The sequence below is a fragment of the Toxotes jaculatrix genome, chromosome 1 (assembly GCF_017976425.1).
Source record: "Toxotes jaculatrix isolate fToxJac2 chromosome 1, fToxJac2.pri, whole genome shotgun sequence".
NCBI classification, from domain to species: Eukaryota; Metazoa; Chordata; class Actinopteri; family Toxotidae; genus Toxotes; species Toxotes jaculatrix.
The window spans coordinates 30,325,970-30,346,665 of NC_054394.1; the positions used below are offsets into that span (position 1 = coordinate 30,325,970).

The 20,696-nt window shown below is 42.7% G+C and overlaps 3 protein-coding genes across 3 annotated transcripts; 2 read left to right on the top strand and 1 right to left on the bottom strand.

Annotated features, from left to right (window-relative positions):
* Positions 1 to 4,015: 4,015 nt before the first annotated feature.
* LOC121181479 (cocaine- and amphetamine-regulated transcript protein) lies at positions 4,016 to 5,039 on the top strand. Its single transcript, XM_041037391.1, has 3 exons — positions 4,016 to 4,234; positions 4,743 to 4,826; positions 4,932 to 5,039. Exons 1-3 carry the CDS (start codon positions 4,046 to 4,048, stop codon positions 5,037 to 5,039), a joined length of 381 nt encoding a protein of 126 aa, XP_040893325.1. The 5' UTR covers positions 4,016 to 4,045.
* Positions 5,040 to 9,697: 4,658 nt separating this feature from the next.
* Positions 9,698 to 14,087, bottom strand: LOC121201073 (CDKN2A interacting protein). The gene is made up of 4 exons (XM_041066732.1): positions 14,023 to 14,087; positions 13,367 to 13,616; positions 13,147 to 13,268; positions 9,698 to 12,068 (listed from the first exon to the last, which is right to left on the bottom strand). The coding sequence occupies exons 2-4, from the start codon at positions 13,612 to 13,614 to the stop codon at positions 11,476 to 11,478; spliced, it is 963 nt and encodes a 320-aa protein (XP_040922666.1). The 5' UTR covers positions 13,615 to 13,616; positions 14,023 to 14,087; the 3' UTR covers positions 9,698 to 11,475.
* Positions 14,088 to 14,365: 278 nt separating this feature from the next.
* On the top strand, positions 14,366 to 20,603 carry tubgcp4 (tubulin, gamma complex associated protein 4). The gene is made up of 18 exons (XM_041066619.1): positions 14,366 to 14,526; positions 15,142 to 15,270; positions 15,399 to 15,521; positions 15,602 to 15,655; positions 15,755 to 15,811; positions 15,921 to 16,000; positions 16,299 to 16,500; positions 16,586 to 16,751; positions 16,847 to 16,971; positions 17,055 to 17,105; positions 17,200 to 17,305; positions 17,897 to 18,004; positions 18,287 to 18,431; positions 18,528 to 18,705; positions 18,839 to 18,973; positions 19,095 to 19,211; positions 19,304 to 19,443; positions 19,531 to 20,603. Exons 1-18 carry the CDS (start codon positions 14,449 to 14,451, stop codon positions 19,535 to 19,537), a joined length of 2,001 nt encoding a protein of 666 aa, XP_040922553.1. The 5' UTR covers positions 14,366 to 14,448; the 3' UTR covers positions 19,538 to 20,603.
* Positions 20,604 to 20,696: the final 93 nt, after the last annotated feature.

Below are 20,696 nucleotides of genomic sequence, written 5' to 3' on the forward strand. Positions count from 1 at the left end.
GATACGAGGCTGCGATAACAGGTTTCTATCTGATACTGGAGAAAGTATGAGGAGACCAGGCAGGAAAAAAACTACATTTTTAAAGACAGAAGTGGAAGTGAAATAAGAAAAGCATGAATATAACTAATACACAAACACACACTGTGATTAGATGCTTCGTGAACTGACAGTTATTGGACAGGTTGGAAACACAGAGCTCATTAGAATCAATGTGAATTAATTTAGCAGTTCTGGAGGATTCCTAAGACATGGTAGTTTTTCTTTTGATTTATCTCCCATCTATTTCTGACTAAACTTTTTTTTTTTTTATTGCGAAGGATTTTGGTACCACGTTGTGTTCAGAGAGTTCATACCTTGTTCAAGGCTGCAATATTCTCAATGCTTTATAATCTGTACTGCATATAACACCCTTTGATTGTGTTCAGCATCTTATTTTAGTGTGTTAGCATGTTAACATTTGGTTATTAGCTCTGAACAGTTGATGGAAATGTTAGTTTTGGAGGCTTTTGGTTATAAACCAACTAAAATTTCAGTCACAGGATCAATAAAGTCGTCACAGGTCAGTCTGAGGGAAACATGAGTTACCAAATTTTGTGGCAAACCATCCAGTAAATGTTGTGACATTTCACTAAAAACTTCAAATGTCAACCTCATGTTAGCGCAAGAGGAAAAGTCAGAGGATCACTTAAGTCAGAGGGATTCATCCCCTGGAGACACTGAGTGAACCCATCCAATGGTTGTTGAGATATTTCAGCCTGGACCAGAGCGGTGGGCTGACTGACCGACCAACAGACCGACACTGCATCACACCCCGAGAGACGCATCACTCACCTGGCTGAAAAGGAAGAGACCTCAGGAAGACGACCAGGGGAGAGATCCGTCCTCCAGAGCAGACAGACGGGTAATATGTAATGTTTGTCCAAAGCTGACAGAAAAAAAAAACAATGGTAAGATTACACTGCAGAAAAACAGTGACAACATGAAATAAATTTTACACACACACACACACACACTCAGGTGTGCTCAGGTGTAAAAGAAGATTTTGACTTCAAATGAAATTTGAATTAATTTATTTTTCCTCAGGATGTCCAGACGGACAGACTGAATGTCCAGCTATGTGTCATGAAGGTCTGTGTGTCTGAAGATTTTTTCGACAACCATCCTCAGTGATTTCAAACTGGAATGGATCAACTCATACAGTGAAGCATTGGAGGGACAAAGCTGCAGACTTCGTGGTGCAACTCTAACCACATTGTTCTCCATAAAGTAGAAGAAAAACAGTGGTCAAACGATCACGTTCAGTGTGGCAGGAATCGTTCATAGTGATAAACCCGGAGAAAATTATCACCTGATTCTCCAAAAAGAATTCTGTGATTTTCAAACACAAACTCAAGCAGCCACAAATGACCATGTGGAAAACAGAGAGGAAGCTGTCTCTGGTGATGAACCCACAGAAAATGATCAGCTGAACCTGCTGCTCCCCTCGGCTTTATGGAGCTTTATAATGAGTTTCAGCTCATTGTTTGCCTGTCCACAGCACACATTTACTGTTCTGCTTCACTCTCACTGCTCTCAAAGTGTTGTTTTTGGCTGCAGCAGGCAGCTGTTTTCTGTGAAACAGCTCTGATAAACTCACTGTTCACCTCCTGCCCAGTGCCAAACAGCACCTTTACCCTGTGATGAACCATGTCTGTCCTGATGGGAGTGGTCTCTTTCAGGATGACTGCCCCCGTCCACAGGGCAGGAGGGGTCACTGAATGGTCGCTGATGAGTGTGACAGTGTTGTGAATCATATGCCGTGGCCTTCACAGCCACCAAATCTAAAAACCAAGTTGAACACCAGAGACTTATAGACCCGATGTCAAGATGGACTGAAGCTGCTCTGGTGGAACGCGGTGGTCCAACACCTCAGTATTACACTTTACATTGGTTTTTCCTTTAATTTGTGACAGTCTTCGAGTTCACAGCATGAAGGACGTTTGAGCCAAATCACCTCATGTCCTCACCAAAACCACCAGAGAGACATTTCAGCTCGAGGAAGTGGCTCCGGAAGAACTGTGAGCCTCTGGCAGACAACTGCCAGAGATATGGCACAGAAACTAATGAACACGTGGTTGTGAATGAAATAGCCTGGTTGTTGTGAATGAAATGTTAAATTGGCGTCTCAGTCATTAAAAGTGGGGAAGAGAGAGACATGAGTCATGCAGCCTCGAGCACAATCAAAGCTTCCTGCTCCTCCATCTCGGTCTCTGCTGATGGACCCGAAACAGACGGCTCTGAAACAAGCGATCACTGCAGCGAACCGCGATAACTCAAGCACAGGATTAAGGACACAATACGAGCTGCAACAGCAAACACTTGTCCGTCCACACTGTGTGTAAACATCCCTCCTTTGCATTGTGACAGTTGGCTGTGTGGTTATATAACAGCTAATGTGATATCACACTGTGGCTGCAGGGGGCAGAACATGTTTTTGATGAGTTCAACACACAGTCAAAGTGCATTTCGTGCAGCTGATCACATTTTTATTTCTCAGTAAACTTGGGGGCTTTACTCAGTGGTGAAAGTTTGCTGCTTTGCAGTTGTGCTCTGATTTTCAACTGTGACGACATCGTTTACCCTGATATTAACATCAAAGCACTTATTCCTTTAACATACAGGTTAATTAGGATTCTATTAGAGTTTCATTGTGCAGACAAAAGCAAGTGAAATGTTAATCCTTCAATGTGATGCACAGCACAGGCAGGGACCCAAACGCAGACAGATTCAGCTGAGATACTCTGAGTTATGATAAACAGGCTCACAAGCAGACAGGTGGACAAGCTGTCAAACAGATACACGGACACACAGGTGCAGGTACAAAACAAAGGTAATAGGCAGAAAGAAAACTACAAGAGAGATGAACTGACAAGCAGCTGGTGCCAAAGACAGGTATAAATACTGACTGGGGTAATGAAGAAAAGGAGCAGGTGTGTGAGTGGGCAGGGAAGCACAGGTGATTACCAGTGAGAAACAGGTGAGGAAGTGGAACTGAAGACAGGAATAAAAGTCCAGGGACATCTGGTGGGTGGATGAAGAATGGCAGGTCTGAAGGGGAGGACATGACTTGGAAGAAGGCTGGAGACAGAGGCCGGGGAGGGGGGGAACTGGGAAGCAGATTGTGACAGTATAACGAGTCCTTTTCTGCCTGTTTCCTCAAAAATGTGTAAAGTTGTTTACTGGTGTTTGTTAAAAAACGAGATGACTGAAATGACTTCAGTGGTTTAACAAATCACCCACTCTCTTTTAATAAAGGATTGATTACAGCTGCTAATCAAAAATCCATTCTTCCTGTGGGCCCTCGGTCCCTGCACATCAGACTGCAGGTAAATTCAACATACAAGGATCACTGCTGCTTTGATTTTACAGAGGAGACAATAACAAGGATGTTTGGCCCTGTTTGGTTTTCCTGATCATTTGCAGCAGAAAGGACTGAGTCACCAAGTGTAAATCCAGGAGAGGCTGTAAGTGCCTTTCTGAGGTAATAATGGAAAAGTGATATATTGCAAGTTACTGCTGCTCTACGTGGAATACTAAATAAAGCACCGTTCTCAGGCTTGCTGGGCGACTGAAGCACATCATTGCTGTTATTTAAAGTTAAATTGATTCCTTGAGGCTGTGACTCAAAACTGATTGAGAATCTGAGAGTTTGTTAAAACTGAAACGAATCTAATAAGGACAGAAATCACACGTGCAGACACCAAAATTCAGATCCAGCTGTCTCAATGTCAGTTTCACAGAAATGATCTCATCACTTTACAGTCAAGTAACGAGTAATCCATTACTCTATCAGTAACGAGCCCTCTGCGGCGCTGCTGTTGTTGTCGTTGACTTTTTTGAGGCATATTTTGCCCAGCAACTTTTACGGGATGACTCACCCAAGGCAGCTGTTACGCATGACAAAAAGAAAAAATCAAAGGATAAGGTGGAGCGAGCAGATGGCAGGAGTCAGATAAAAAGGTGTTTGGCGCGGGGGAGCGGCTATTTGAGACGGGGAAAGGGCCACATGCTGCCGCGCACCAGGACCATGCAGAGCTCCAGGCTGCTCAGCGGGGCGCTCCTCTGCGCACTGATGCTGCTCTCCAGCGCTGCCGGAGCCGAAGTGCTGGACACCGAGTCCGAGGAGGAGCTGAGCCCCAGAGCCCTGAGGGACTTCTACCCGAAAGGTCCGAACCTGACCAGTGAGAAGCAGCTGGTAAGCTTCACACCTCCGCTTCTACTCTGCATGCGAAAAGACGATGCAACTTAAAAATTTTTTTCATATTTATTTTGTGAACTCAGTTTGTGTTTGTATTTTTTTTTCTTTTGCATGTTACTTACTTTGAATTTCAGTGTTACTTTGTTAAAATAAAATAAAAGACAGTCAATCTGTGACCACCTGAAAATGAACCAAACTTAATTCAGAAAAGCATGCATTTTCACTGCCATGTAACTTCGAGCTTTGTGTCTTTTTAAACAATATATATATATATTTATACTTTTTTTTAAAAACATATTTTGCAAATGGAAATGTTTACCTCTGCTGTATCTCCATGACCAACCCATTTCAGGTTGTTAATCGCATTTGTATTATCGTTTTGCATTTTCTTAAATTTCTTATATGACACATTCACGGACATTTTTCTATTTGCACATGTTCATTGCTGAAAAAAAAAGAAGACATTTATTAAGCAATTTTGCTGCTGTCATCTGTTCCCTTGCAGCTCGGAGCTCTCCAAGAAGTTCTTGAAAAGCTGCAGGCTAAACGACTGCCTCTGTGGGAAAAGAAATTTGGCCAAGTCCCGACGGTATTGAACACACCTAAAGAAACCGTATTGAATGTTTTAGTGATTGCTGTGGCAGCAGGTAGAAATAAATCAAACGTCCTCTCTTGCTGTTTCTCTCTCTGTCAGTGTGATGTCGGGGAGCAGTGCGCCGTGAGAAAAGGCGCTCGGATCGGGAAGATGTGCGACTGTCCCCGGGGAGCTTTCTGTAACTTTTTCCTGCTGAAGTGCTTATGAGCCTCGCCGGAACTGAATGTAGCGCTGAGATGGAGAGGAGAAGACTGTCACTCGATTCCTTTGTAATTACTGTCATATTTTTTATGATGCAGCTGGGGAGCAGGCGGGGGGGGGACTGCTCTGCCCTCACGAAAAAGAACAACAGTAGTTCTATGATAAGTCTATATTTTAAAAGTATATTGTATCACAGGAAAACTCTAAGTTTCTGTAAGGATGTCATGGTGATGGACGGGAGATGAGGATGCCATAAAGAATCATCAAGTTACTGTAAATATTCAGAACCACTTTATGTCTGTAGGAAACCCACTGGATCATTGTTGTGATGTAGGAGCTAACTGCACAATAAACTGAACTGAGGAACACACACACACACACACACAAACACACACACACACAAACACACACACACACACACACACACACACACACACACACACACACTGTAAAGTCTCAACAGCAATATCATAACAGCATAGGGATCCTTCGTCTGGACAAATCCAAAATCTGTCTTTAGAACTATTTTATTTTCAGATGAATGTTTTGTGTATGACTCATGGCAACAACAACAACAACAACAACAATGACAATAAACTGTGGATCATCTTGTTTTGTAAAGCAGTGGAGTGGCCGCATTTTCCTTTAAAATGTGTTGATGGAAACGCTGCAGGCTGCGCACAGGCCGGTGCGTCTGGACTCAGTTATATAACGCGCATTTTTTTTTTTCTGATGATTCCGAGGAGCTCGTCTGAGATTTGAACAATGACGTTCAGTGACGCCGCGCGGTGGGTGGGGCGGGGGGCGGGTGTGTGTGTGTGTGTGGGGGGGGGGGGGGGGGGGGGGGGGGGTAATCATGGTCCAATATAAAAACATGAATGAAATGGAAACTTTAAAACCTCTAACACACACACACGCACGCACGCACGCACGCACGCACGCACGCACACACACACACAGAGGGAACTTTTCAGTGAGGTAGGAGTTAAATGAAAAATATTTGCATATTTACAGTTTCTACATTTTTCACTATGGCAGAAGGAAAATATTTAACTTTACTATTCTTTATCTATGATTTAAAACTTTTTTCTGTATTATGGTATGTTGCACTATCAACCCTGCAAACCTGCTGTACGTCCTGAGCCTCATCCTGAGCAGCCTCCACAGTACACCTTATAATCTTTACTTCATCTCAGTGTTTTGCTTTAAGTCTCTGAAGACATTTCGCATTGGGTGAAAACTTTTTCTGTCTGATGTATGAACTGTAAATACGGTTAAAATACGGTTCATCCTCTTCATGTGAAACGTCAAGAAATAACCCTGCAAATTATTGTCAGTCTAAAACAGTGAGTTCTGTGTGATAATGGGAGAAAAATGGAGGTGAACCAGTTCTGTGGCTGCTCTCCACGGAGGTGGGCACCCAGCTGAGATGACTGCAGAGGCACAAGGCGGAATAGTCAATGAAGTAAAAAGAAGCTCAGAGTAACAGTTAAAGGCTTAAAGCAATCACTGGCGCCGGTTAACATCTCTGTTCATGAGTCTCCCGTACGAAAATCCTGGAGCGTGGTGTCTGTGACAGGACATCACAGAGGAAGCTGGAAATGAATTCCCAAGTTTATCAAGGTATCCATGGTTACAGAGGTATCTGTTAGACGGTAATGTCATAGAGTCTGACACCAGCTGAGGCTCAGCTGAAGATGGGTGATGCAGCAGGACAACAAACCTAAACGCTGAAATAAATCTACCACACACAGACTTCAAACAAAGAAGAGCCACCTACCGGAGTGGCCCCAGTGGCCCTTAGACTGGGGCCGATCCGGAACCTTGTCCAGGTCTGATCTGTAATTTCTTCACTGCTGCCCGAAGGAGGTTTGACCAGTTACTAAATCCAACTTTTTCCAGCAGCACTGTGAATGTTTAATGAGTGTGTTCAATAAAGACATGAAAGATTATAATTAGTTTGTGTGTTATTAGTTTAAACACATTGTGTTTGTCTGTACTTGGGACTTAGATGAAGATCAGGTCACATTTTATCATAAATTAATGCAAATAAAACCCCAAAGGGTTCATTCAGAGAGCAGCTGTTCTGCACGATGAGCACTTTTACTTCATATAATTATGTGTTTTGCTGCTAATATTTCTGTTTGTACTTGAATCCAGGGCTTTGACTCATAAAGGAGCATTTATTTATAAATTGTAATATTCATATTCATAATATTTAATGTTTCCACTGTATGTCCTCACATTGCACTGATCTGTTTACCTCTGGACAGATTATAATCATTTGCGTCCACACGTGAAAACAAAATAATGCTGGACTGAAGTGAATCACTTTGTGAGATTGAGCGAATAAACACCTGTCATCACGACTGGACATTTGCTGATTGAAATTATTGCCTTGAGTTCCCTCCTAATATTTCACCTGACTTCTGATTGATTGTGTCAGTTGAACTGAGATTTCGAACCCTCTGTTTTTTGTTGAGCTTTTCTCATATCCGACCTTCCTCTGTGCCGCCTGTCAGCAGTCATCACTAATGCACAGGAGGCAAACACAAAATGTTGACTTAGTCCATTTTTGTTTAGCTGTGTGTGTGTACACTTGTGATGTGTGTGTGTGTGTGTGTGTGTGTGTGTGCGTTACCATTTGGGAAGTGAACGAGGACATGAAGGCAGGCTGCGGTCTCTGCTGGCGATCAAACCAACCACACACGTTTTCCTGTTTGTCCAGTTCTTTCCTGGAAAAGCAATTTTCATCATTAATATTTCACGGACAGGTGGAGGAAGTTTCTGTCAGGGTTTAAGCCATGAAGGAAGAAACTCTGCCCCACAGAGGTTCCTCTCATCGGAAATTATTTCTCACAGAACATGACATTATCTCGAGTGATCATGTGTAAAACTGAGAAACCTCCATTGGACAGCCAGAAACATTCACGTGGCAGTTCCACTTACAATAAGTCTGTTTATCTTAGGTCCTGAACAGCAATACTTTCTCCAGACAGCGAGGATTTGTTATTGATTCCTCAGGGAATTACCTCCAATTCCAATAGAGATTGAATGCGTAGATAAGGGGTTTTTTTTTTTTCTCACGTTGAGACAGTTCAAACCTGCAGCAATCGCCCATCAAGAGAAATGATTGTTTGTGTGATAATTTCACAGAGAACTACAGAATGAAAAAGAGAGACGGGGACGGAAACACTGACAAACGGAAAGAGAGAAAGAGGCATAGAATGATTGAGCGTGTGATGGATGGAGACACAGAGCAGGTGACAAATGATACAGTCTGAGACACAGATTGCTCTGAGAACAACGTTGTTGGGTGTAAACCACTCAATACATCAACAGCAGACAATGCTTGAGGCATTGAAGGTGATTAATAACATGTGAACACTACTATGTGAACACGTGCACACAGAACCGCCTGATTTGCTTTGTTCTTGTTGCATGTCTTCATGTACAAGCCTCATGTAATGTGACGGCTGTGACTGTTATTGTGACTGATCACGATGGACTCAAATAAATAAATCAGTGTTTACAAAGAAGAGAGGTCGTGTGTCGTGGTGGCGAAGACGCGTACAGCATGATTCGGTTCTGGTCAGGGACTTTGCTGAATGTCGTGGCCCTCTGCCACTACCTCTCCTCTGGCTGCAGACCAAGAAATGGAAAATACTGAAAATACAATATTAAATCAAAGAAAAGAAGAGGGTTCGATCTCCACCAAGTGCCAGCAGACCTGCTCCATACGAACAGAGGAAGTCCCACTTTAGACCATAGTAAGCACTGCTGCCCTCTAGTGGTGAGACCTGAGACCAACTGAACAAAACAGCAAATCTGCCACAGCCTGAGCAGAGTAAAATCCTGCAGCACAGAGCGTGATGCTACTACTGCTACTGATGATAATAACAGTAATGACAATAATAAACTTCTCCTTATTACCTGATTGCTTTGACACTCCTTGTCTACAAACAGCAGAAAGTCTCGCAGCTGAATTTTGTTTGCATTTCAGACAATTCCCTGTTATTTAATCCTTTTTCATATATTTATACATTTAAAGTATATTAGATAGTTAATTTCCCATGTTTATTATTCCTGGGGATTTTTAAAACTTCACACAAATAAAATAAAATTTTAAAAAAATGATATGTTATACTGAGATAAGCACAAGCTCCTCCTGAATACACAAACACAACGTGTCCACCACAGCTTAGGAAACTGGTTATTTTAAGCATCTGCCACGTTCCGGATCGTCTCAGAGCGCGTGTTCAGATTGTCTCCTGAAAAGTGACAGTGCAGCCATGTGAATGAACAGTCCGGTCGACTGTGGCGATGAGGCCAACGGCGTGTTGACATAAGCAATAGCACAGTTTCTGCTGTGAGGGGAGGTCAGGCATGAATGTCACTCAAATCACTGAGAGCTTCTAATTATTCAGTGTGGCACTGCAAGCATCTATTTAATCATCTCTAATGAGGAACTGAGTCATTCTGTTCACTTACCACTAATGAGAAGCAGCGTGTGACACAATTCAACACTCGGATTTCAAGAATTATTGGTTGTACTTGTCAGAAACTCTCTTGAGTGAAATAAGATCATAAAGTTCTGTTTCCAAAAAGCAGCTCGACATGAAGACGCTCGCTGCTGTTTTAGGGTTAGAAACTACGCGTTTTACTTGCTTAAATTATGTTTATTTAAAAAATATATAGAAACAGGATCACCGGTGTGAACGTACAGCAACATGGAACAGTGTAGATACTCACACTTCAATGCAACCCTGTTCAACTTCAACTTCAGGCTGGAAATAACAAAAATCACACATCACTGCAGCACTTTACCCCCAAACACGTCTTAACTGTACACACTGGATTTAACTGTGTTCATATTCTCAATTATAACACCCCAGTGTTTTCAACATAGTGTGGGTCTCAGTGTTATTTTTTTTAAATCAGTGAACTTAAATGAATGAAATAAAATGAAAGCAGTAGCTGTCAGCACCTCTGTGTACAGTATGATGGGCACTGACGCTGACCGAGGATTTGACAAGAACACAAAAGCTGAAAATTCTGCACAGACTGCGAAATAAAACTCAAACCTTCAAAACTCTGTAGCATTACTTTGACTGCAGAAACTCTGTGGAGTTATTGGTTAAATCACTGTTCAGCAGATTACAACTGAACTCCACCCAGTTATAATCAAGAACTGTACTGACTGGAGCTCATATACAACGACTTGGATACCAACCATGTTCCGAACAGTTTCAACTTTGGAACTTTAATATTTAAGTTAAATTTTTCTGGCTAGTTAAAAAAAACAAAACAACTAAACTTGGGTGGGAACAAATGGTGCAATCGAGGCCCAGTCCTGTCCTAACACAATTAAAGTGCAGGTCATTAGGGAATGAGGAAGCAACTCCAACCTGTCTCGAGAGACAACCCTAAAATGTAGGGATTAATGAGTACAGTAAGAGAAAACATATGTGATATCTGACATCCCACAGTGACTGACAGATATTAACATATCAAAATAAAGTCTGGTTTGATACTTCAGATAATTCAGCTGTGTTTGTGTCCTCAGCTGAAAGACAAGACCATCATGTTCAGAAGACGTTACAGTGACTGTATTAGGTTTGACTGCATCCTGCTGCCAAAGTCTGGACCCCAGCAGAATGACAGGGGATCAAACCTGTGAATAAACAAGTTATTAGTTTGTTCATGAGACTTTTGTTTCTATTGTAAATGAACAGTGGGAATCTAAGAGTGAGGTTATCTACCTATCAACGGTTTGGAGCAGAAAAATAAAATTGAACTGCAGGTGTGACTGGGCCCAGTTACACTACTGAAATCACCAGAACAAGACCTGTCTGACTGGAATGAACAGAGGGGAAAATACATATATACACATTACTTCTAATATAAGGTAATGGACAACACATTTCTTTCATTTTATAAGGGCTGAGACGAATAATCACATCAATGTAATGCAATACAATCAACCTTATGGTCTCAGGGTGGCATTTAAAGCTGCCTTTACTGGAACTTAGACTGTCCTGCTGAACTTGTTGAACAGTTTATGGCTGTTTGACTGTCAAATGATGGCACATGCTCCAACTACACACACTTTGTAAAAGTGAAAGAGGTTGAAAATCTTGTCAACACAGTAAAAGATGTTTGTTTTTTGCAGATTTCAGGATCACGTTTTGCTGTTTTGTATCCCAGATACACTGTCTAACAATCTGTCACCTGTATTTTGATGCCAAAGTAATGCCGGAGACGCATCATCATAGTTAATGCTTTAACTTATCTAATGGTTCTCGAGTCTAGATGTGGTGTTCAGCTGCATAACAGTATGGTCCCGACACATTGAATTCCTTCAGTAGCTCTATTCAGCAAATGCCACCTGTCGATTCTCCAACTGGGATCACAGCAGGGAAAATGTCACAGTCTGTCTTCTCTATGAAGAACCGTCCTCCAGCTGCTCATCCTGAAAAGGGTAGCTGAGGGCAGGAGGAAACCCCTGAGTCCGAGGCTGTTCGTCCAACAACATCAAATCCTCCACATCTTTCCCTTTGTACCTCCGTCTACAGATCTTTACTGTCACTTTTCGCCCCTGAAAGACTTTTAGGGCTTCTTTGGAAGCCATGGCTCTGGCAGCAGCCTCATCCCGGCCGTATCCTGTGCCCATGTAGACAGTCTGACAGCGAATTTCACACACATGGCCTTCCTTCTGTGTGCGACCTGCAGGGAGGCCTGTGATGTCCTTCAGTGGCACAAACACGCAGATCAGGGTCTCTTTACATGACTCTATGCAGCTACGCAGTATTTCAAAATGGTCCAGGTTGGGACCGAAGCCACCTGCCGACACCAGCTTCCACGCCACTGCCTTGTAGAGGCGGTTGAAGAAGGGCTGTTGCTCTGCTGGAGCCTGTGGAGGAGGCCCTGCTTTCTGACTCACCGGCCGCGTGGCCGTCCTCCCAGAAGGCCGAGGACCGTCAAGCTCATTAGGCCCATATTTGGCTCTTTTCGTACAGCTGTCGGCATCGCCTTCTGCACAAATGATGGCACAACAGACAAGATAGTGTTGACTGTGCAAAGAAAACACATCTAATGAGGAAACAGACTCCAGCCTCAGGTGTGGGTGTGTAAAGAAAAAAAAGCGTGTATGTAATTACACTGACACCCTGCTGTAATAACAAAGAGCACAGAAACATGTCGGTGCTCCATAACAAGCTGCAGAAAGTTTGTGGGAGTCCTTCCCACCATCTAACTTATTCACAGCCTGTAAGCAGTCACATCTCTTACAAAGGCCATTCAAGGTAACAGCACAGAGATGTTTTTACTTTGGGGCAGTTCTTCATTGGATTCATTATATTTCCTATTGCTGAATGGCAAAAACATTTACATATGACTTTACAAACATGGGAAACATGATACAAAGATGGCGGCGCACATGGACGTAGCGGCCCCAGCGAGAGTGATTACCGGAGCATAAAAGGCAGAACCTCCAGACTCATCAACAGCTTCCTACCACAAGCTGTTAGATTACTGAACAGCTGAATCAACCACAGACAGCTTAAACTCACTCACTCTCCTGATCCCAGGAAACGCTGTCTCATTTTGTCTGCACTGCAGTTCTATGTACAGCAAGGTGACAATAAAGTCTGATTTGATTTGATTTGATTTGAAAAAGATGATGTGTATGACAGATAATAAAAGGATGTGGTTAGACAGGTAAAGTTGTTACAGGTCAAAAATGTGTTTGTTAATAAGCAGGTGGCATAACAAGCAAGTAGCTTTCAATAATAAAGTAATATTAGTGCTATGTACTGTAGGTTGTGCTCACGTGCACTTTGTTTAGTAATATAAAAACATAAAGGGTGAGATATACAACAAAATTAAATCAAATACCACAACAAAATTAAATATCAATAAAATAGAGTTTGGTGGCTGTGGATGTTTCATGGATTGATGTGTTTAAGAGATATTAAAACTTCTAATGTTCGATTTTTGTTTAGGCTTCTGTTAAAACACGGAGACCGTGTCTGGTTAATTTAGAAAGATTTCAGCCACATCATACACAGTAACATCCAGTAGTCTGCTTTGCTGAAAATGTGCACTGCATTACCATTTGTGGCACTCCGCTTTCCTTTGGCCATGACATCTTTTGTTGTTTTGTGAACTGGAGCATCTTGGACAACTATCCCCTCACCCATCTCCTTGATCTTGTCCATTACAGCCTGTGGATAGCTGAGGGACGAAGAGAACAAAGACAAGTCACTCCTCATCTGAGGACCTCGAACATCGCTTTCTGAAGCTGATCATTCTCCGTGTCAGTGTGTCCTTACCTGCAGCCAAGGAAAACGTGATTGGCCCAGACCATGGACAGAGAGAGCAGTCTGTCCAGACTGCTGCCGGGGACTCCTATCTCCACTGTGGGGAAAGCCTCCATGTTTCTCAGGATGAACTCCCTCCGAGCGAACCACTGTTTGTTGCTCTCACAGTAGCCCCTGAAAGTGTCGACCCACTGGGCCTGCTGAGGGTTCTGGCCCAGGTACTCTGAAACTATGTCCTCTCCGCTCCTCTCCTCCGCCATCCCTACAATAACAAACGCTGGATTAATGAAGCATTGAAAACTCACACTTGCTCATTTATTTCTGTGGCATCCAAATGAGTACAGCTAGCATGAATCGGGCTAATCAAGCATAACAAGTCTGCAGAAGACTTGATATAGATGTGAACCTACTACTTAGCACGTTAGACCGCACACAGCTGTGTTTTGATGCCTGGTTGCAACCTTGTTAAGCTAACAAGTAAATGTTTTCCACAGAGAAACTGACTTTAGCAACTAACGTTAAGTCTAACGGCTAGCCGAGGAACATTAGCTCAACCAGATGCCTCGCTGATAATTACAACTAGCTATCGAGAATATAATAATATTAATATTAATAATAATTAAATGAGTAAAGGTCTGTATGAAGTCACATTTCAACTAATAACATACCAAGCTTTCTCTGTTGCGAGGTGTCGTTAGCTAGCTACATGACCGAATGATGACGCCAGACTGACTATTTTTTCAAATAAACTACATTTCCCAGAAGCCCCTTGCGGTTGACATGCTAACTCTCGCTTTCTTTACGTTTACGCAAAGCTCGTTTAAGCCCTAAAGCAACATCGCCGGCTTTTCGTTCGCCTCCTAGCACGCTAGCGACACGTTAAAATCAAAGTAAACGATATGTGAGAAAGCACGGACCGTGGGCTACTGCGAGCTAGCTAGCAGCACTCGCATCCATTTCCCGTCATGCTTCGCGTCGTTACGTTTGTAGCCTGCGACGATTCAGGCGGGGGTTTGTTTTTGGTGTCTGAATGAGAATCTCACCGCTGTATTTTCAGTTTTTTTTTAAAAAAAATCAGTTCAGGCTGAATCAGAATGATTCACGAGCTGTTGCTGGCGTTAAGCGGATACCCGGGGACGATTTTCACGTGGAACAAACGGACGGGTTTGCAGGTGAAACTGAAACACGGTGCAGCTGATGCCGCTGCTTAATTAAGCTTAGCTTCATGCTGGAGTTAATATATGATCATGACACGACAACCACAGTATAAACAGTTCCATACATAGTTTTGGAGGCTGCAGTTTATGGTGCTTATACTCTGTTATAAGAACAGGTATTTCTATTAATTCGTTCACCCAATTTCTGTCAATGAGGATAGGCTAAATAATAAAAACACCTAGAGCAGCCCTATCTATCCCTATCTTCTAAGAATATCTCACAGTTGGAACAGCAGCCCTCTATGACATTTTCAGCACTAACTGAACATTATAGCCCTCATGAAGAAGAATTTATTGCAGGACAGTTGTATTAGACTGCGTTAGTTTCAGCTGGGTGTCTGTTTTCTTTTTCAGAATAACGTGGGCTATTTGCAAAACATTTAGCTACAATTAAGAAATATGTTAGACAATGTTAGGTTTGTTTAGAATTCGTAGTTACTAATTACATCTAAAAATAAGAATGTTTTAGGACAGAGTGCGGTCAGAGGCTCGGGCTTCACAGTAACCTTTGTGTATTAGAGCAGCAGAGTGTTTCTTTCCGAAACATGAACCACGTTGTTTCACCCACAGGTGTCTCAGGACCTGCCCTTCCTTCACCCCAGTGAGACCAGTGTCCTCAACCGGCTCTGTAAACTGGGCACTGATTACATACGCTTCACAGAGTTCATAGAACAACACACTGGCCATGTGCATCAACAAGTGAGTCCCAGTCCTACATGACATTTATTCAGTGTCAGCGTTTTAAAAATCCTATATGACTTCCCTTCAGATTAGTTTCAAGTTTCAAAATGAAACGTTCTATGTAATGAGCATAATTTGTTCTGTAGGAACATCACACGAACCAGCCCAACCAGACTGGACTGCATGGAATTTACTTGCGGGCTTTCTGCACGGGGCTGGACTCTATGCTGCAGCCGTACAGACAAACTCTGCTGGACCTTGAACAAGAGGTAAAATGATGACACAGCCAACAACAATGAATGGTGAAGCATGTGAGAGGAGGCTCATTCAACTTGTGTCTGTGTTTCAGTTCCTTGGAGATCCACATCTGACAATATCCCACGTGAATTATAAGCTTGATCAGGTAAAGTATGATTTAAAATACCTGAGGAGATAATATTTCTAGTCTCAGTTTAAAGTCAGTTCAAATTTTCTGTTTTCTTAACACCTTTTCTCTCTCAAGTTCCAGTTGTTGTTTCCCTCTGTGATGGTTGTGGTAGAGACGATTAAATCACAGAAGGTAAGGAAATGTAAACTGAAGATGGTGTAAAGTTCTTCCCTGTTCTCATATGTCTCATATGTCCATCACTGACGTGTGTGTGTTTCCTGTCTTGTGTGTGCTGCTTTAGATCCATGGCTGTCAGATCCTGGAAACGGTGTACAAGCACAGCTGTGGGGGGCTTCCTCCTGTACGCATGGCCTTGGAAAAGTAAGTCAGAGCTGTGGACACCAAATAACCCTTTTCGTAGACGTTTGGATGCAGGATTTTAAACAAGAGTTTACTGATTTTGATACTGACAGTTTGTTCTGCTTTTCATTAAATTTGAGTTGTTTTAACAGTGAAGTCTGGAAATAATCCACTTAGCTCATTCATACAACCTCCACGTGTCAGGCACGTGCTAAGCCTCATAGGTTTTATTTTGGACGGCCACTCCAAACTGTGGGTGATTCCAAACGAGTGAAAGGAAGGAACATAATAAAGCCTATATTTCTTTAACCTTGCGCAGGATTCTTGCAGTGTGCCATGGTGTGATGTACAAGCAGCTAGCAGCTTGGATGTTGCACGGTTTGCTGCTGGACCAAAGCGAGGAGTTTTTCGTGAAGCAGGGGCCCAGCGGCGGAGGAGCCGCTGCCAACCAGGAGGAGGATGAGGAGGACCTGGGGCTCGGAGGCCTGAGCGGGAAACAGCTCAGAGAACTACAGGACCTGGTGAGATCCACATCCAACACTGCAAAACGGCTCAGGCACATTTTTAGTCACAGTCTTGATCATGTCCGTCTGTGTTGTTGTGCAGAGGCTGATCGAGGAGGAGAACATGCTGGCTCCGTCTCTGCAGCAGTTCTCTCTGCGAACAGAGATGCTGCCGTCTTACATTCCCATCCGAGTTGCTGAGAAGATCCTCTTTGTGGGAGAGTCTGTCCAGATGTTTGAAAACCACAACCACAGCCCATCCAGAGCAGGTTTTCTAATTTAAATCTAAATGAAATATTGTTTCATTATTCATTTTGCTGTTCCTTTAAAACAATACAACACATTATTTTCTTGTTCATTTCAGGCTCCATACTGAAGCACCAGGAGGACATATTTGCTGCTGAGCTGCACAAACTCAAACAGCAGCCTCTTTTCAGCCTGGTGGATTTTGAAAATCTCATTGATCATATCCGGAGCACAGTGGCAGAGGTATGCAGTATTTTCTCATTTCAGCTAAATGCTGTGTAAACTGCCACACTCAGTGAAATCCTCACAATCTTTTTGACTTGCAGCATCTCTGGACTTTGATGGTGGAGGAGTCAGATCTGCTTGAACAGCTCAAGGTTTGTGCTCATCACACTTATTTCTGGATCATGAATCAGAGTGAGATGAGTTGACATTTTGTAATGTAATGTTGACATTTGTATTTTCTTCCAGATCATAAAAGATTTCTACTTGCTGGGTCGTGGAGAGCTCTACCAGGTTTTTATTGACCTTGCGCAGCACATGTTGAAGACGCCTCCGACAGCCGTCACTGAGCACGGTAAATTTTAAAGTGTCTGACTTTATCTGTACAACTAAGACTTTGCTTTCTTCTTCAGTATTTTCATAGCGCAGAATGTGCATGTGTAGTTTTCTCATGTTTTCATTTCAGGAGAAAAAGTAGAACTAGAGATTTAAAAAAAGAAAATACTTACTTTTCATTTTCATAGATGTGGCCCATTCTAAAAACAGATGTCTGTCGACTCTCAGTCCTTGTTCAAGTCCACGTTGTTCGGATCTAATTAGAAAAATAGAATAAGTGAAAGTTTGTCTCTTTAATTTGAGTACAAGATATTGTTAAGCAGCATATAGATTTTGTGTAGGTAAACTGCGCGACACACTCAGCGTTCTCTGCCATGAGCAGGAACCATCCATCACAGTGTATACTGATAACGCCTTACTCATTCTAATGTTTCCCTGTAAATGTAGAACATCCCTAAAACAATCAGCATGTGCCATAAAATATGTGATGCATGCAGATATAACACCGGTCAAACACATTTAGCCAGGGACGAAGTGTATTTGCTATCAGGACTCATCAACACAAAAATAAACAAATGCATCTTAATGTCATGTGATTTCTGTTCCACAGATGTGAATGTGGCCTTTCAGCAGGCAGCTCATAAGGTGCTGCTGGACGATGACAACCTCCTGCCTCTGCTGCACCTCACTGTGGACTATCAGGGCAAAGACAGCAAAGGTGTGCAGCTCAGCAAAGCTCCTGTGTGGATGATGTAAAGCTTCCAGATGATGATGATGATGATGATGATGATGATGTGTTAGCAATGTGAATATAAAGCAGGAAGCCTTTTTTCTTTATAACGGTGGTCTCTTTTGGTTGGCGTGTAGCGCCATCCAGTGGTTGTGTGATCAAACTGTCGGGAACAGAATTTACCAGCACTTTTTTTTTTTTTTTAATAAAACATGGATTAAACGATTAATAATTTATTAGTTTAGTTAGTTTATAGTACCTGTTTTTCAGAGGGGTCAGGCCCCAGAGATGGAGCCACTCCCCCACAGGACACCTCCCCTCGCGAGGTCCCTCCCACTGGCTGGGCGGCTCTCGGCCTCACCTACAAGGTCCAGTGGCCCCTGCACATCCTCTTCACCCCTGCTGTCTTAGAGAAGTGCGTAGTTTGTTTCCCAGTTGTCGCTTTCATTCGTTTGTCTGTTGAGCAGCTGGTGAACATCTCCTCCCGTTCGTTCCTCTTCTGCCTGGTCAGGTACAACGTTGTGTTCCGGTACCTGCTGAGTGTGCGGCGGGTGCAGTCGCAGCTGCAGCACTGCTGGGCTCTACAGATGCAGAGGAAGCACCTCAAGTCCAGCCAGACAGATGCTGTTAAGTGGAGGCTGCGAAACCACATGGCGTTCTTGATCGACAACCTGCAGTACTACTTACAGGTAACAACAGACCAATCAAAACCTTACAAAAGAAAATCAGATGCATGCACTTAAATTTGAGCAAATCAACTCTTGTGAATGAGGTATCACATTAGTTGCATCAGCACATTGTTTTCCTGGTGTCTGTCTTCAGGTTGATGTCCTGGAGTCTCAGTTCTCTCAGCTGCTTCAGCAGATCAACTCCACCAGAGACTTTGAGAGCATCAGACTGGCTCATGATCATTTCCTCAGCAACCTGCTCGCTCAGTCCTTCATCCTCCTGAAGCCGGTATAAATCCCTCAGACAAATGAAGCTGGAATTTTCCTCGCTGCTAAAATTCATCCTTATTTCAGACCAAGACTTTTGCTCTTTGCCTAACAAACGTCTTCGTAAATGCTCCTGTCCTCAGGTGTTCCACTGTCTGAATGAGATCCTTGAGCTGTGTCATAATTTCTGCTCACTGGTCAGTCAGACGGTGGCGTCTCTGGATGAGAGGGGAACTGCTCAGCTGGACATCCTGGTCAAGGTAGAGTCCCTTATCTCAGTATTTCATGTTTCATGTTTCAGGGTGGAAGATGTAAAGATATCTTTTGTAAAACTGCCGCGGTCAAATTTCAGGGCTTCAGACGTCAGTCCTCCTTACTCTTCAAAATCCTGTCAAGTGTGAGGAATCATCAGATAAACTCTGATCTGGCTCAGCTGTTACTGCGACTAGACTACAACAAGTACTACACACAGGCTGGAGGAACCCTGGGCAGGTAGGACACACCTGACAGACCAGGCACCGTGGGTTTATAGTGGTTAACATGCTAACTTGCTTTAAGTTAAAATTTCTTTCTTTACAGTGTTTAAGAAGAGGAAAAGGATTAAGGTTTGGAAACGTCCATCGATGTTAAACTCTCACACTGGACACAAGAAAATATTGAACATAACTTCAGACTGATCCTTAGAAGGTTTAGTTCACCCAAAATTCTACAATCACGTTTTCTCACTAACTTGGATTGGCACCTGGCTCTGCAGATGGTTTTGGTTTTATTTTGCAAAGATGATCAAATATCTGCCTCTGAAACTTCTGCCTTCGCCTCAGTACAACAGAGGAGGAAGAGAGAGCAGCCAGAATTAGATTTAAAAAAGAAAACCACAGTAAATAGTTTTTTTTCTGAAACAATGACCTCTCATTGTGAACCTTTGGGTTTTTCTTCCAGCAGAAAGTTGTTCAACTTCGTGTAGTTCCAGTGACATTTGATCACAGTGAGTTCTGATCATCGAGGCTCAGAAACATGAAGCTTTCTGTAAAAAGCTTTGATCAAACTTAACAAACTGAACCAAGCTTCAGCTGCTTCACATGTAAAGTGATCAGAGTAATTAAAGCCAACGCTTAAGAACTGTTTGTAGATTAAATGAACTGTTTATGTAAAATAGATTAATTACAGTTCAGCATGTCGGGAAATGTCTTCATTAGCTTTGTATCTGTCTGTGAAATATGAAGCTCACTCTCAGCAGCAAAGTGAAGAAGCACATTTCCCAAACAGCTGAACCTCTGACGTACTCAGGTCAAACTTTATTTAACCTGCTTCACGAAACAAAACTCAGGACATTGGCTCTGCAGAGACAAGCTGCTGTGGAATTTGTAGATGTAATTTTCCAAATGCTCTGCAGGTGACAGAGTTCCTCACCGCCCCTGTACTGCGGCGAGGCAGAAACATGAGACATGTTTTAACACTTTAGCACAAACAGTCAAAACTATCTGCCAGGTGAAAAAAGGGTTAGGGAGAAAATGTTTTTGTGGTTCGGATGATCTGATCCTCTGACTCTGATCCGATTCTTCTTGTATAAAGTGTAAATACTAAAACCTTGTTGCATGTACCATTTCCTGTAGGGATAAATAAACTTACATGCATTAAAATGAAACCAGGATCACAATTTATTATCCCATAAAAACAGACAGGATAAAGTTATATACAGCAGAGGCATGCAACTGAACTAATGTTGAACATTTAACTTGGTCGAA

Excerpts from the sequence above, each read along its gene's own strand:
- LOC121201073 (XM_041066732.1), bottom strand. The coding sequence starts at position 13,614 with ATGGCGGAGGAGAGGAGCGGAGAGGACATAGTTTCAGAGTACCTGGGC. Across the intron at positions 13,269-13,366 it reads CACGTTTTCCTTGGCTGCAG|CTATCCACAGGCTGTAATGG; the intron begins GTAAGGACACAC and ends TTCGTCCCTCAG. Across the intron at positions 12,069-13,146 it reads AAAGCGGAGTGCCACAAATG|AAGGCGATGCCGACAGCTGT; the intron begins GTAATGCAGTGC and ends TCATTTGTGCAG.
- tubgcp4 (XM_041066619.1), top strand. The coding sequence starts at position 14,449 with ATGATTCACGAGCTGTTGCTGGCGTTAAGCGGATACCCGGGGACGATT. Across the intron at positions 14,527-15,141 it reads ACAAACGGACGGGTTTGCAG|GTGTCTCAGGACCTGCCCTT; the intron begins GTGAAACTGAAA and ends TTTCACCCACAG. Across the intron at positions 19,212-19,303 it reads AGCTGGACATCCTGGTCAAG|GGCTTCAGACGTCAGTCCTC; the intron begins GTAGAGTCCCTT and ends GTCAAATTTCAG.
- LOC121181479 (XM_041037391.1), top strand. The coding sequence starts at position 4,046 with ATGCTGCCGCGCACCAGGACCATGCAGAGCTCCAGGCTGCTCAGCGGG. Across the intron at positions 4,235-4,742 it reads TGACCAGTGAGAAGCAGCTG|CTCGGAGCTCTCCAAGAAGT; the intron begins GTAAGCTTCACA and ends GTTCCCTTGCAG. Across the intron at positions 4,827-4,931 it reads AATTTGGCCAAGTCCCGACG|TGTGATGTCGGGGAGCAGTG; the intron begins GTATTGAACACA and ends TCTCTCTGTCAG.